At 33.0% G+C, this 15,292-nt stretch overlaps 1 protein-coding gene across 1 annotated transcript; it reads right to left on the bottom strand.

Moving 5' to 3' along the window:
* Nucleotides 1-132: 132 nt before the first annotated feature.
* Nucleotides 133-3,733, bottom strand: LOC143610278 (endoplasmic reticulum oxidoreductin-1-like). Its single transcript, XM_077084801.1, has 10 exons — nucleotides 3,590-3,733; nucleotides 2,693-2,821; nucleotides 2,349-2,607; nucleotides 2,145-2,255; nucleotides 1,916-2,034; nucleotides 1,723-1,827; nucleotides 1,434-1,636; nucleotides 790-913; nucleotides 222-367; nucleotides 133-148 (listed from the first exon to the last, which is right to left on the bottom strand). The coding sequence occupies exons 1-10, from the start codon at nucleotides 3,731-3,733 to the stop codon at nucleotides 133-135; spliced, it is 1,356 nt and encodes a 451-aa protein (XP_076940916.1).
* Nucleotides 3,734-15,292: the final 11,559 nt, after the last annotated feature.

Below are 15,292 nucleotides of genomic sequence, written 5' to 3' on the forward strand. Positions count from 1 at the left end.
AACAATGTATACATGCATATATTTGACTTTGACCAACTTCCCAGCTTGCCAAACCTGATACTAATCATATCATTTGATTAGTTAGTTAATCTTCAACTCGGGTCGGTGTGCTAACTATGTTTAGTTAAATTCTTACAGCTTCTTCCACCTGAAAACAACAGGTAAAATTTGGCATAATTTTTTCATCAGTTAAAAGTAAAAAATATATCAGCAAAGTGTACCAATGGGCTATTGATGATCCCCATTGTCTGTAAATTGAACCGGTTTCTTTAGCCGAATTTCTCATATTAGTAACATATATAAGAGATTCCGATAGCCGGTTTAGTAGATTAATTAGAGCAATCACTTCATGTCTTTGTAACTGCAACTGTAATTCAAATAAACAAAATAAATAATAATAATAATAAGTATATAGATGTTTTGACTCAAATAGTCAAATGGGTCGATTCGGGCTATGTTTTTACATGCCAAGAACATAATATAAAACCTAAATAAAATAGCTTAAAAGTTAAAACTATGTAAATCATTTTATTCAAAAGATTTAGACCAATTTTGAAATATTTATCATATTGGAATAATATTTCACAAATCACAACATAATTGTTAATAAAAAATGTAACTTTTTTCAAAAAGCATTACAAGTTAATAATCTGGCCCATACCACCATAATCATATTAACCAGTAACCACACACCACTGATATGACAGGCAGAAATTGGTCATATGGGCCATGTGGCATGGGAAAACTGGTCATACGAGTGTACGTTTAGTAGCACACTATAATACTAACGTGTGGGTCCGGATTTCCCTTGGCATCGACAGAGAAGAGAATTTGTAATGAAGTTCCAAGCCCAAGAACTTGAAGCTTTCCCCAAAGCCGACACTTTTCACACCCGACACAGTCCATAAGTGCGCTGTCACATGCAAAAGTTTTAAGTTACAAACATGATCTTGATAATAATAGAAAAAACTGCACCCTAAATATTTAAACTTAGTACTATATGTAATACGTATCAGTTTTTGGCACGGTTTGTATTCTTATTCATGCCAAAAAAACATCAACTCTAGTCCGCACACACTTCAAATTACGTAACCAAAAACGGCCCGTTTAAACCATTTATCTAATTGTGTCAAACGGGTTGGCATGCAGTAACCATGTTGTAAACGTGTTAATTTAGTTGATGGGTTATAGGAAAATGGGTTAAACTGCATTAATGGGTCAAAATGGGTCGTAAGTTTTCTAAAACTCTATAAACAATAAACATAAACTATCTTATTACAATAACAAAGAGAATAAGGACGTTTTATCGACTAAAAGCATGCTTTGGGTGACTCTCGACCCGTTTGACCCGTTTCCTTTTAACTTAACGTGGTTATTATATATCATTTGACCTGTTATAACATATACAGAATTTAGAATTCAGAAATAAAAACCTGATGTTTCGAAACTGATTTTGAATTTGCTGCCTGAGCATGGGCCCACCTTGGCCTTGCCACAGTTCAGCCTCATTAAACGGAAGAGCACACGCATCTTGCAATTTAGAATCGTGAACGAGCTGTCGGATCAAGAATTGAGCTCTCAAATCCTCCACATGGTTACCAGAGTCATACTCAGCTTGATCTAAATAAGCAGCTGCCTGTAACATTTGACATACATATTTTTTTTAAAAAAAACATAAATTTGTTCAAGTAATTATGTAAATAACTGTCAAAGATCACTCACTTTTGTCACAGCTCTAAGAACAAATAAAAAAGCAAAGTAAAGATTTTCCACGCGATCAGAATGTTTCAAGACACGATTGCGCATCAGTTCAAGATTTGTACCACACTGTAATTTTAGCGAACAAATAAATGGTTAGTTATTATTACTTCTTATAGCATAATATTTTTCATAATTAGGATCATATAAGATGAACCTTATTGGTAGCCTCATCAAGAAGATAATCAGCAGCTATATGACTTGAAATTGAAGTGTGTAGACCAGATATTAGTTTGTATAATACTTTCTTCTCGGGACACGTCTCTCCATACGCATCTGCACAAAAAAAATTATTCTTAATTGAGAAAAAGTTTAATTTTTTATTATTTTATATCACCACAAAGTAAATATGCATGCATATATGATATATACATATATATGCTTACATCTTGGACAATATTCTGAGTATATAGCATCCCATATTCGTCTCGCTGATGGACCTGTATACCCTGTATGACGTTCGGGATTCAGTTGCAGATTAACATATGTCATTTCGCCTGCGCATTTTCAAAATATCAATTAACACAATGTTAATAGAACATGCACCATAATAACCATAATCAAATGAATATTATGTGCTGCACTATTACCATTATCAGTTTCATCTTCATGAGTCCATGGATTATCAACTTCCACCCATCCTCTAAACGATTTAGCATCTAGTGTTCGGTCAACAGTAGCCTCGGGTTTTCCCTCTTGACATACAGGGTCATCTTTTGGAAGAATATGCAGTGATGGCTTTTTAAACAGTTCCGGGAATTCATGTTCTGGACACTCGCATACACTGCAATCGCGCAGACGACACATGCTGTCATCAGGCCAGAATGGGCAATCACACCATAACTTAACCTGTCACATGTACAATTAAACACTTGAAATAATAATTGTTTAATATATTAACAAGATTTTAGTTACTGTTTAGAGCAAATAAGACCTTGTAATATCGAAAGAAAGCGGTTTTAACAAGCTCCTGTAACAATGGATGCAGAATTGCTGCATTGATATCATTAATGCTCTCGTAATCGCAACAGCATTCCTCAATTATGCCTGTATCACAAGTATCCTACTCAACAAAATCAAAAACAAAACAAGCCAAATTAGTAATGTTAACCGGATTAAATTCTGTTGGGTTAGTCTCTATATATTCACATCTTGTACTTGTCATCTCTCAACATGAGAGTAGACAGCAATTTAGGGGTGTACAAAGTCAGTTATGTTCGGTTATAGAAGATTGCTTAACCATAACCATAACTAAATGTCCAGTTAACCATAGGTTTTTCAATCGTCCAAATTATTATTATTTTTTTTTATCATTTTTATCGTTTGTTCTGGTTATAAAGTGATTCGGTTATGGTGTTCCACGCTCAATTATGAAGAATCGAAGCTAAAATTTTCCGGTTCCAATCTTGGTTATGGCCTTCTAAGCTCGGTTATAGACAGTTGCAGCATGAATTTAAATGTTCAAATCTAAAAAAAGATAAAAACAGAGGCACAAAAGTAGGAAAATCACAAAACATACAAGGTTCGATTCGGTTCGGTTCAGTTTTTGATAAAGTTGGTTAACAAAGACACATTAACCAAATGATCAGTTAATCATATTCACTTTCACTTAACCATAACCGATCAGTTTTGTAGAGAGCATAAAGCAATAATAATAAATTCCTGGTTGTTGCCCGTGGACGTAGGTCAGCTTAAACCGAACCTCTGCAATTTAACTGTGTGTGTGTGTTTTGCTATAACCGAGATCCTAATAATTTGTTATCTAAACCCTAACTTCAAACAAATTACAATGAGTTATTAGTTCTACAAACCGAACCGAATCGAATCATACCTGGGAACAAATGTAGGTATGATTAAGGAGTGAATAATTAAAGGAGTGCCTCCATGGATTAACATATACACCAACTAGTGCTACCATCACAGATATCATAACAAATCCACACTGCTTCCATTTATTATTGTTGTTCTTCTTCATTTTGAATTAACCTCCAGCATCAGCAATTAATTATTAAAACCTATAATAATAATAATAATAATAATAATAATAATAATAATAATAACCCTAACAACACAAAACCTAATAATAATTTGGAGAACAATTAGCAAATGTATGTGAAGATATCATCCAAATTGATCGTCCGTACGTGTGCACAATTACAGTATAGATTTGAATTGTGTAACCCTAACTACGTTTCCAAAATCTAACGTTAAGCGTTTGTTACGGAAGCTGGCATGCAAAATATTGTTAAGATTTTATTTTCCTTTGTATACTTTATATTTTTTTTATAAATAAAGCACCGTCTATAGAGTTTCACCTTCAAATTGTTTTTAAAATATATTGTTTCAAAATAAAATGCAATGAAAATGAAACTCTACGGATTGAAATCGAAATTTAAACTTTTTAAATAGCAAACTGGAGCAAACCAAGAAGACAAAAAACCGCACTTTACTCATAATTAATAGAATAATTTAGAAATTTATAACATTTTTTTTTTGTGTATTTCTAATTTGTTCGGTAATAAAATAATTCAAAAACTTAAGTGGTATTAAATGTTTTGGGAAATCCTAAGATTTTTAGCAAACTAACAAATTTATTGGATGCCCGGCATGTATTAAGATGATCATTAGATATAAATTTAAAATTGAGCATGAGACTAGAATCATCAATACTTCTAGAAAACTCATCTCGGTGTCATGGCTAGATGCAGATGTTAAAAGTGTATGAAAGAGTGGGGTACATGTCCCCGCCCAGAGGTGGGTGTTGGATTACCGGTTACTAACCACAACAGGTTATTGGTCAAACAGTCAAAATTGGTTATGCTAGCTAACGGTTACGGTTCCTAACCGGTTTTTGTTGGAAAATCCTTAACCTTTGTAATCAGATTCATTTGGTTCAGTTTTTAACCGGATTAAACCACTCACCTCTAACCCCTCTTAACTCCACATAATATATTGTTTTTTGTCTTTTAAGATGTTAAAAACATAATCCATGACCCTTTTAACAAATTTAACATAAGTGGAGAGTGTTTAATCCATCTTTAAAGTGTCACGTCATCTTAATTTATGTTGGATGTTAACCGGTTTTGTCTGTCAGATTATTAGTGAATACGATTCGGTTAATCAATTATTATATTGAATCCCTGTACGGCTATACCCGCCATCACCTAATCCGGATCCAAACTCTAAATTCAACAATAAACGAGTAAACGGATCCGTTTAGTTTATTTGTTTAGCTCAATTCATTCTCTTAATGGGCCTAAAATATGGGCTTGAAATTTTTCTAAAATGGAAAATTAAGTTCTAGGAAACATAAATAAACTTTTAACTTGAATGCCATAAAACATAATTAAAGCCTTAGGAAAATTAGTCTAGTATTCATTATTCAAGACATAAACTTACAAACTTTATTAGAATGTTTTTAATATTTCTAAAATATACACCCTAAAGTTGTATCGTATAATAGTTTACGCCATCCGATTATATCATAAAACTTTATCACCTCAGCCGACAGAATTGTCTCCCTTGACATCAACTACCACTTACCACCTCTTTCTTTGGACTATAGCATTACTCGTTTAGCATGATCATATACATTCATTATATTTTATCATATTTAACATGTCTCTATTAAAGCTTCAACTCGCAACTGTTATCCTGTCAACGTCGTCATTATTACTTGTCATATATATTTGAATTTTGTTTTGCTTTGCTTTATGATTGACAAGAACTAAATACTTAAATAGCAAATGATATGCTCTATACTAGATAAATACGTTGCACCAGAAAAAAAGGAAAATAATTGGTGGCTCCCCATGTCTAATTATACACATTCATCAATTTGATTAGACATATACTAATCAAAGTTATAATCACCAACAAATACTATACCAAATCTTCTTGAACCAGATTAGATTCAAGAATGGACCCCTAGTTGAGGCATGAGCAACTCTCACCTTCCAGTCAAAAGAGATTTGTATAACATATGTTATGCTAACTTTACCAATAAGAATCTAAATAAAATGTTATTTTGTGGCACAATGCCTAGAATCAATCCCAAGTCATCAAATGTTTCTAGAAAATTACTTTAAACGTATTTTCTTCCAGCAATCTCATACTAACTAAAAATACGTTCAAACATCTAACGAAGTTAGTTTTCAGCTAGTGTGAGATTGCTGGAGGAAAATGCGTTCAAAGTTGAGACTGTCTGAAAACATTTCCTTTATTTGGATTAATGCTGCCAATAGGTCAATGATATGATTATTAAAATCCAGTAACCCTTGTTTTTTGTTGCAAATCTAAAATGTTTATTGTTATTTTCACGTGAAAGTGAATTCCAACAATTTGTTAAATCGATACAAATTGTGACCCGTTCTTGTAGACATTTTGATGACACTATATCTTCAATCCGATCAATTTTTAGAAATTAGTATTTGCAATTTATGAAGGTCCTTCTGACTATATAAGAATCCATGATTAATAATAAGATAAATAACATTTTTACCTACTTTCACCTAAAAGGAAATAATATTCCATTACATTTGTTTACAAGTGTTTTCCTTTTTTTTTATAAAATAAAAAGAAAAATAAAATTATTTTATCTTAATGTTGCTTTTCTATATATTTTCCCTCTTGTGTTATTCATCTTTTTTCCTTTGATTTTTTCTGTAATCAAAATTAGAATTTATTCTTTTTATAAAAGGTTTTTAGATCTTATAATTATTTGTTGTTTATAATCTAACCCTTAATGAGCACTAGTGCTTGGGTCTTCATCTTTATTTGGACTCTCTTATTGAAAACGTTTTTCACATCAACTTATATAATTGCTTGAGTCTTCTAGATAAAGCTTCAACTAAAATAGAAAAGAAATCTTTACACTCACAAGTCACAACCCATAAACATCATTAGCTAAAAGTTGTCTATATTATATGCTAACGCCTAAAGTTGGTCTTTGTGAAAAAAGTTTTACATTCACTATATTTATCAATGTTAACCATTTACAATACTCTTACTTTCTCATCAAGGAGTATACACTAAGAAAAACAAATAAGTAGATACTTTTATCATTAACCCCCCAAGGGGCGTCCCAATGGATATAAAGTGATTAGTAAAGGCTATCCTTTATCAAAACGGCGAGAGTCCATACCTCAGAAACGCCGTAAAAAAATACTTTTATCATTAAATCTGTAATATAAAAATCTTACTAACAATAAAAGATTCATGACACGTTACATGACCAAACATAAGCGAATAGTTTATGCATGTTGTGATCGTGGATCAACAACCCAAGCCATCAGGGGAAAAACTCAGATTTTGCAAACAAAGTACGATTGATGTTTAGATAACTATGACACCCAGACTCAAAATGACAGCTCAAGGCACACGGTGATCAACGCCTTCATGTGCGGTTGAGTGTACTAACAAAATCTCAAACTTAAAGATATAAACAAATAACCATTGTTCATACCTCATCTTGCAATTCTATTATGAACCAAATGCAAAAAAGTTTGGATGGAATTTTTATAAAAACAAGACAATTAACTTCAGGTTAACAACAATATTACCTACATCTATTATGCCAAATGGGTTTTAAAAATCCAAAGTATGACCTGTTGTCTTATAATAATCTATATTTACAATTTAATCGATAACACTCTTAACTTTAATTTTTGTTGTCGATAACAATTTTGGTAGCATAGTCATTATAGAATTATACTTGGTTTATATTTGAATACTCTCACAATAATGCTTATAAGCGGAATGCATAAATGGATATGCAGAATTGAGTATAAATCAAGTGTAACTCGACGGTAAATCTTTGATAATTATGTTATTAGGATAAACTTTGACATTGAAAATAGAAGTCGAAAATGTCAATGGTCCAATTACATGTATGGATTATTATCGGCCAGTTAGCCATTTAAATCCGCTTTCATGTTTACTACTTAGGTATTTGGGTAAATACAAAATTGCTCAAAACTTCTTTAAAAAAACTCTAGATTTATATAAATGTTAAGACATTTATATAGTAAAGTGTGATTGTATAAAAAAAAAAGAGAGAGAATCTTCTTTAAAATAACATAACATGTACCAAGTCAAACCTAAAACAAAAAATAAGAAAAAATTTGTTGAGATCCGGAAAAGAATAAAATGTTTTGACTTGGTGGTGTTTAATGTTTATCATCATTCCTTTGCGATGCTACGAAAAATTTTATTTTCTTCTACCAGTATATTTATTTTTTAAAACAATAATATTAAATTAGATAGAAATATAATGATAATTATTGTTTTTTTTTTGGGGTAAATTTTAAAACAGAATTTCTGTATTATTTATTTATCTGGACAATCATCGTGTCATGTCGTTCGATCAAATATGCAAATCTTTGAATTACTCATGACATATTCCAACTAGGCCCATTTGATAGATACAAAATATATTCATAAGGAAAATATGCATAAGATATACTTTGAATAAGATAAAACAAAAAGATTTAAGGGCCATGTTGATGTCTTTAAGATTTTGCAATGATTGTATTGGGTAAATATATAATTATTGGATAAAAAAATTAATAATCATAATAATAGATTACAACATGGCACAATGACACAAAGCCATAACATTTTAATTGAGATGAACTCGTAACGCTTTAATTGAAATGAAATCGTAAAGATCTATTCTGCAACTACAAGTTTCACCCATGAAAACTCACTTTCATCTTCATGTTTAACTCGTGTTCTAATGACGTGATTTGTTGGCTTGCTGTCATTGCTACTTTGGTGGGGTGATCATGAAGGTTTTCTCTAAGAGTTTTCTCAATATGGAGGTCGTGGGTTCGAGTCTTGAAAATGAGAACCTTTATCAGCACCCATTATAGGATTATGAGTGTTTGGTTGTTAAAAAAAATTACTTGACTTGTTTCCTTGAATAATTAGTGTTATGTATGTTTTTTTTATAATACAAACTCTAAATAATAAAATTAACAAACAAAATAAAATTATGCACGTTACTTGTAACAAAGTATCAAACAATCCATATACAAATTAAAGATGATAAAGGCCAAAAAGTGAGTTCCATTATATTCATATTTATTTTGAAATTCTATATGAATCAAATCAAAACTAAATTTAGTCTAGTTTTTACCAAGCTCATTCTATGACAGTTTTTGAGCCACGAATCATTTATGATTACATTACATGTATATGGATACTATTACTACCCCCACTTAATACTCAAGCTTATATTGCTATAAGGTCCAAAATATGATTCAAACCGATTTGATTTTGAGTGGGTCCAAAACAAAGTTAATAATATTTGTTGCTAGTATATGGACCATGATCAACTTTAAAACCAATATCAATAAATGAAATGGATATCAAGTTTCATATGGAAGATTGAAAGGCTACTTTTTTTTATTTTATGTATTAGACTTATTATTTACTAAAGTGGATAGATATGGAAGGCAACATCAACATAGTTGAATCAAGCGATATAAACCATATGAAATCTGAAATTTTAAGTCATAGGTATACAGGATCATTTAGTTGGACATGATCCTGTATACCTATGCGTAGGCTACTGTTGGTGGAACAGGAACACTGTTGCAGCCGGTCATACCTCCTTGGAAACCTACATTCGGCTATAAATACCACAAATGGTATGACCATCTGATCTTATCATATCTTATCACATTATCATCATATTATACCTGATATCTGCTCTAGCAATCTCTTAATATACTTTTATATTTAAAGAGCAATCTAGTCTGATTCTCACGCCGGAGGGTGGTCACAAGGAGGAACCCCCCCCCCTTCTCAGTGACGAGCTCACGGTGTCTGTTTTGCAGGTTATCAGAAGAACCATCTTCCAAGGGTCTAACCCCTCGTGGGAAACATCTATCTAACCCCCAGGTTACCAGTAATCTGTCCGGGGTCCGGTTAGTGTTTCTTCAACATGTTACTTCGCTCATTCATAATGAGAGAAAGATAGCTGAGATTTGTTTGTGTTCTAACTTTAAACCTTGAAGATAATCCACCAAATCCTCGTTTAGTTGTTCACTATGTCGTAAAATAATACTTCCTTCGTCTCTTTAAAAGTGTCTATATTTCCTTTTTAGTTTGTCCCATTACAAATGTCCACTTTCAAAATTTATTAACTAATTTTCAAGTTTACCCTTACACATATACAATCATTCAAACTTTCTTAAATTTTGTCTTTCTATATATGTCAAGGGCATTATAGTCATTTGTTAAGTAAAAAATGCAATCATTCAAACTTTCTTAAATTTTGTGTTTTTCAAACTATGACGCTTATAGAGGGACGAAGGGAGCAGTTACTAGCGTGTGTTTGGAAAGGCCATTTTTTTTTCAGGTAAACTCACATAAACTCTAATATGATTTACATGCTTATCTTTTTACGTTTAAGTTATTATTGTTTTTAAGAGAGATTGTAAAAAAAAAGAATGATTGTTATTATTATTATTATTATTTGCATAAAGAGACCTGTTTTTAGAGTACATGTTAGGCCTCCAGATAAAAGGTTGAGCTGGCCCTGTTCTCTTTTCAATTACATACCCCGTTAACCGTACACATATAGTATACAGTTCTTACAAATTTGATTGATTCTATTTTGACACACCTTAGCATCTTAAGTCAACAACTATCATCTTTAAATTTAAACATGTAACCAATAATTAGTTAAGAAAAAGAACATGAAAACGAACTCATAGTCCTACAAACGTCATGTGCCAATGGCCGGTTGGGAAAGTTATTATAGTTTTTGTTTCAATTATTAAGCATTAATAACTACATGGGTAAAGCATTATTTGAGTGAATTATATAAGAGTAATTTATTTATTTTATTTAATTCTCCATTTTTTTATTAGTGGAAATAAGATAACCGACATTGTGGGATCATGTGTTGCCCACGAAGCAGACCACACCACAAAAGCTCTTAAGGAAAGTTAATGTTATCTGAGTTCATATATGCTTAAGAAAGATATATATTTTTATTATATAATATTATATAATATTTAGTATTATGTTATACTATCGAAATCTATATTTAGTTATTATACGACTAGAAAATGAGAAAATATATCTCAAGTCATGTTAGTATATTTAAAAGTTGACATGCTAGATTTAACGACCATATATATTTAAACATGATTTGTATGTCTCAAAAGAGACTAATTTGACACAAAAGACTGCTTCTCAGATTTGTGTGTTCACAAGGGTGATACGGTTCATGTATTTGTGTTCATTTGGGTTGTGTACGATGTGTATTTCTTTCGAGTTTGATAGATGCACTGAGTGTGTATGTGTTGTTTTAAGTTCAACCCGGGGTTTTTAACGACATTTTATAGGATGTTTCTTAAAGTAAGGTAGGTATGCAAGTTTTTATATATAAAAATGTTGAAACTATTACTTTCGAATTTTTTTCATCAAATATATCCCAAGACGCATTGTAAATAGGCATCCTCACTGGTTGTCATCCTCTACCCGGGTGGACTAACACACACCTCCCTTTCTCCTCCATCATGCCGGTCGCCATTTACTAGCACGGTGGCCAAGAACATCTCCTTATAGGCGTCTCTAATGAGGTAATATATTTTGTCAAGGGGTTCTGTTATGTAAGATTGATGTGCTTCGTGTTAGAGAAGGATAATGGCATGCGCTCACTTTTCATTATGAAACTATAATATTTTACATTGTCAAACTCTACCACCGATTATGCATAATCTGATTATTGATAAAGTAATTTGCTAAAGGGCTTATAATGGGACAATAATTGCGATGCTCAACTTAGTCATGAGAAAAAGTAAAGTACGAACGCAAGTAAGACGTATTATCTATAATGTCTTCTAGAACAATAACCCTTCGCTAAATACGCATCACTCAACTTTTAAAAGACAACGACTCTTGACACCCACGTCATAAAAGAGAGAGAATTGAAATCATGTAGCTAGTACCACTTATATGGTCTCATGTGACATTAAGATCATGTTTTGGTAAATGGTGGGCGTGGGCTCGGGTGACAAAGGGGCGAAATTGGGCGCAAACACCGCCCCCGGGCAATATGTGTGACATCTGCCCCGATCCGACCCGACCCAGGTACCCGCTTTCTGATCCGATTCTTTTTATGATTTAAAATTTAATTATTTTCTTTTAAAACTTGACATTTAAAATATATATATTACTAATAATATTTTCCTTCCCGCCTCTTTCTCTCTCTTTCTTTCCGCCGTCCCATCCCTCTTCTTCTCTCTTTCCGCCTTCTTTTCCCTCTTGTCGCCGTCCCGCCCTTACGCCTTGTTTCCCTCTTTTTCTAACTCTTTGCTTGTCCTTTGTTCCTTCCCGCCTAAGGTTGTCTGCGCAGCTCCACGCGCCAGACCCCTTACAAGGAATCCTGCGTGAAGACCATCTGTTCCAGCGATACGCGAGACGAACTCTTCTCGCAGCGCGCTAAGAACGGTAGTTCTTCCCGCGACGCGCTAAGGATTTGTAGTTCTTCTCGCAGCGCGCTAAGAACCGTAGTTCATCCCTCGACGCGCGAAGAATTATAGTTCTTCCCGCGGCGCGCTAGGAATTTTAGTTCCTCCCGCGGCGCGCTAAGAAATGTGATTCTTCCCGCGGCGCGCTTGAAATGTAGTTCTTTCCGCGACGCATTAAGGTTGATTCTGTCTGCCTTCGCGCTCGCGCTCTCTTGACCCTCTGTGTCTGCCTTCGCGCCTTAGCCTTCTCGCGCTAAACCCTTTGAGTTTTCTTCTGTTTAATCTAGCCGTTTGCTTTTGTGATGTCTTATCTTTTGAGCTGCTGACCTAATCTGCTTTATGTCTGAAAAGTTACTTTCGGCGCAGCATGCGCACCAACCCCATTGGTTGGCAGAAAAAGTGACTGACATTATCTTTGGAGATCTGCTTTTGCCATGCTTGACCAGTACCTTTTTCTGATCCGCCCATGCTTTTACTGTTCCCTGTCAGCCTTTCTCTCTTTTTCCCTGCTGCCATATCTTTTGATATCTTTTGCTTTTGGAATCTTTTGCTTTTTGAGATCTTTTTCCCCTTTTCTAGGGATTGTGTTCCCTAGGGTTTCTCTATAAATAATAATAATATTTTCATAACACTACACACACAAAACACTTAATCTCTCCTGTTCTCTTGCTCCTTGCTCTCTCTGCCGCCTCCTCTCTGCCTCCGTCTTCCTCCCTGTTCTGTCCTGCTTTTCCGGTAATATATATTATATATAATAATTTACTTATTAATTATGCTAACTTATAATCAAGACTTAAAACAAATCATTAAAACAATAATCTTATTTATAGGTTAACTTGTACTTGTTTAAAGTTGGTTCTCGCATTATCTTTCACCGCATCTTTATCAAGTGAGTAATCTCGTACCTAATCCCTTTTTATTTTTAATGTTTTGGGATGTTCATGTGTTCGTACAAACTTGAGTCTTAAACTTGTTTATGAACTTTAGTCGCGCAGTATCCCATGTGTTGAGGACGTTTACTTGGCTGTTTATTTGTATGTGTGTATCATTAACCGCTTTGTTCGGCCTATTCCGAAGTTTTCATGGATCCATTAGATGAACACGGGAGACCTATCGTTTACGGTTTTCTTTGTTTACACTTGCACAGATGTTTTCTCGTTTTTGTGCTCAATTGGGAGCACGGATTGAACTATGAACTATGAGCTATGATCTATTTAGGCTTGATCACAATCTGATTGCACCCTTGTTAAACACCAGACATACACGTGTTGCGCGCAGATTTATTGTTATCTATGTATTGTATTAAACTTGATTTCTCACCAACACGCAAGTGTTTGACGTTTATTTTAACACATGTTCAGGTTTGCAGTAGCTGTTTTGGAGCTTGTGGACACGTAGGAAGTTTTCTTTATTTTGGACCTAGATTAAAATGTATCAAGACAAGTTTTTGTTGTTCTAATATTTTGCCTTATAATATATTGATTTATGTTATCTTGTGTTTACTTTGCGCGTGCGCGAATGAAGGTATTTATTAAATATTGACACCCAATAGTGTCACGAGTAATGAAACAATATGTGGCGCCCCGATGTATAATCCGCCTTTGGTCGGGGTGTTACAATATGTGGGCGAAAAGGGGCGGGGGCGGGTTGTTTTTGTCGCCGTGGAAGAAGAAGAAATATTATTATTTTATTACATGTTGTGTGTGTATATATATGTATGTGTATATGTATATATGTTGTGTGTGTGATACAGGGCCGGCTATAAGGGAGGGCCGGGTGGTCGACGGACCCCGGCCCGACACCACGATAGGCCCGGATTTAAAAAAAATAAAAATTATATATATATATATATATATATATATTTGTGAAAAACAATATGTATAAATAATGCTTAAATCAAATTGCACAACCACTAGTTTGGTTTGGCGGTAAAGGGGTGTGGCTTTCAACCAAAAGGTTGTGGGTTCTAATCTCATTTGAGACATTTTAACCAAGTATTTTACACAACCAAATCATAAGACCCAAAAAATTAAGGCTTATTAAAAAATAAAATTGTTTAAACCTAATAAGGTACCCTTTTTATTAAGGTCCAAAAAAGTTTTCGCCTTCGGCCCAAAATTTTTTAACCATTCTCGGAGCCGGGCCTGGTGTGATATATATGTATATGTATATATGTTGTGTGTGTGATATATATGTATATGTATATGTATATATGTTGTGTGTGTGATATATATATATGTATGTATATATGTATATATGTTGTGTGTGTGTATATATATGTATATATGTGTATATGTTGTGTGTGTATATATATGTATATATGTTGTGTATGTGTATATATATGTATATATGTATATGTATATGTATATATATATGTATATGTATATGTATATATGTTGTGTGTGTATGTATATGTATATGTATACGTACTAACCGAGCCAACCGAGTTATCCGTTTCAATTTTCCGACCCGAACCTAAACATGTACGCCAACCGAGCTACAGTATATGTTTTTTTTATATTTTTAGTTATGTATTTTTTTGTATTTCTTTTTAATTTTAATGCATTTTTATTTAATTATTTGAAGAAATTGGTTTTTATCTGATTAATTTAATTATAAAAAGAAAATAACAAAAAAAGATAATGTGGGCCCAACTTAAGCCCCTACACCATTATACCCAAAAACAAATTCGTCCATTTTGCTGACTGGGTGTCACGTGTCACAATTCGTCCTCAATTATAGCCCTTCATTACACATAGCCTAAAGGGTGAACTTAAATTAAAAACTGGGTAGTGTGCAATAGAAACTTAACAAGTGTGATTGTTGTACTAAAGGGCTTTTTAAAATATTAGTAATAATAATAAATCTTTTTATTATAATTTAAATTAATATGATTTAATCTCAATAAATGCGAAGGAGGGTGGTCGGTTCCGATTGGGCTAAATTGAAGGTCACTTTAGGTATCTTTCACCAATAACAACAATTATAATAATATATTATATTATAATAATAATAAAATATAATAATATAAAAATAATATAATAGAT

This window comes from Bidens hawaiensis, unplaced genomic scaffold (assembly GCF_021521415.1).
Source record: "Bidens hawaiensis isolate Kalapana, Puna unplaced genomic scaffold, B.hawaiensis_p1.1 tig00025567_1, whole genome shotgun sequence".
NCBI lineage: Eukaryota > Viridiplantae > Streptophyta > Magnoliopsida > Asterales > Asteraceae > Bidens > Bidens hawaiensis.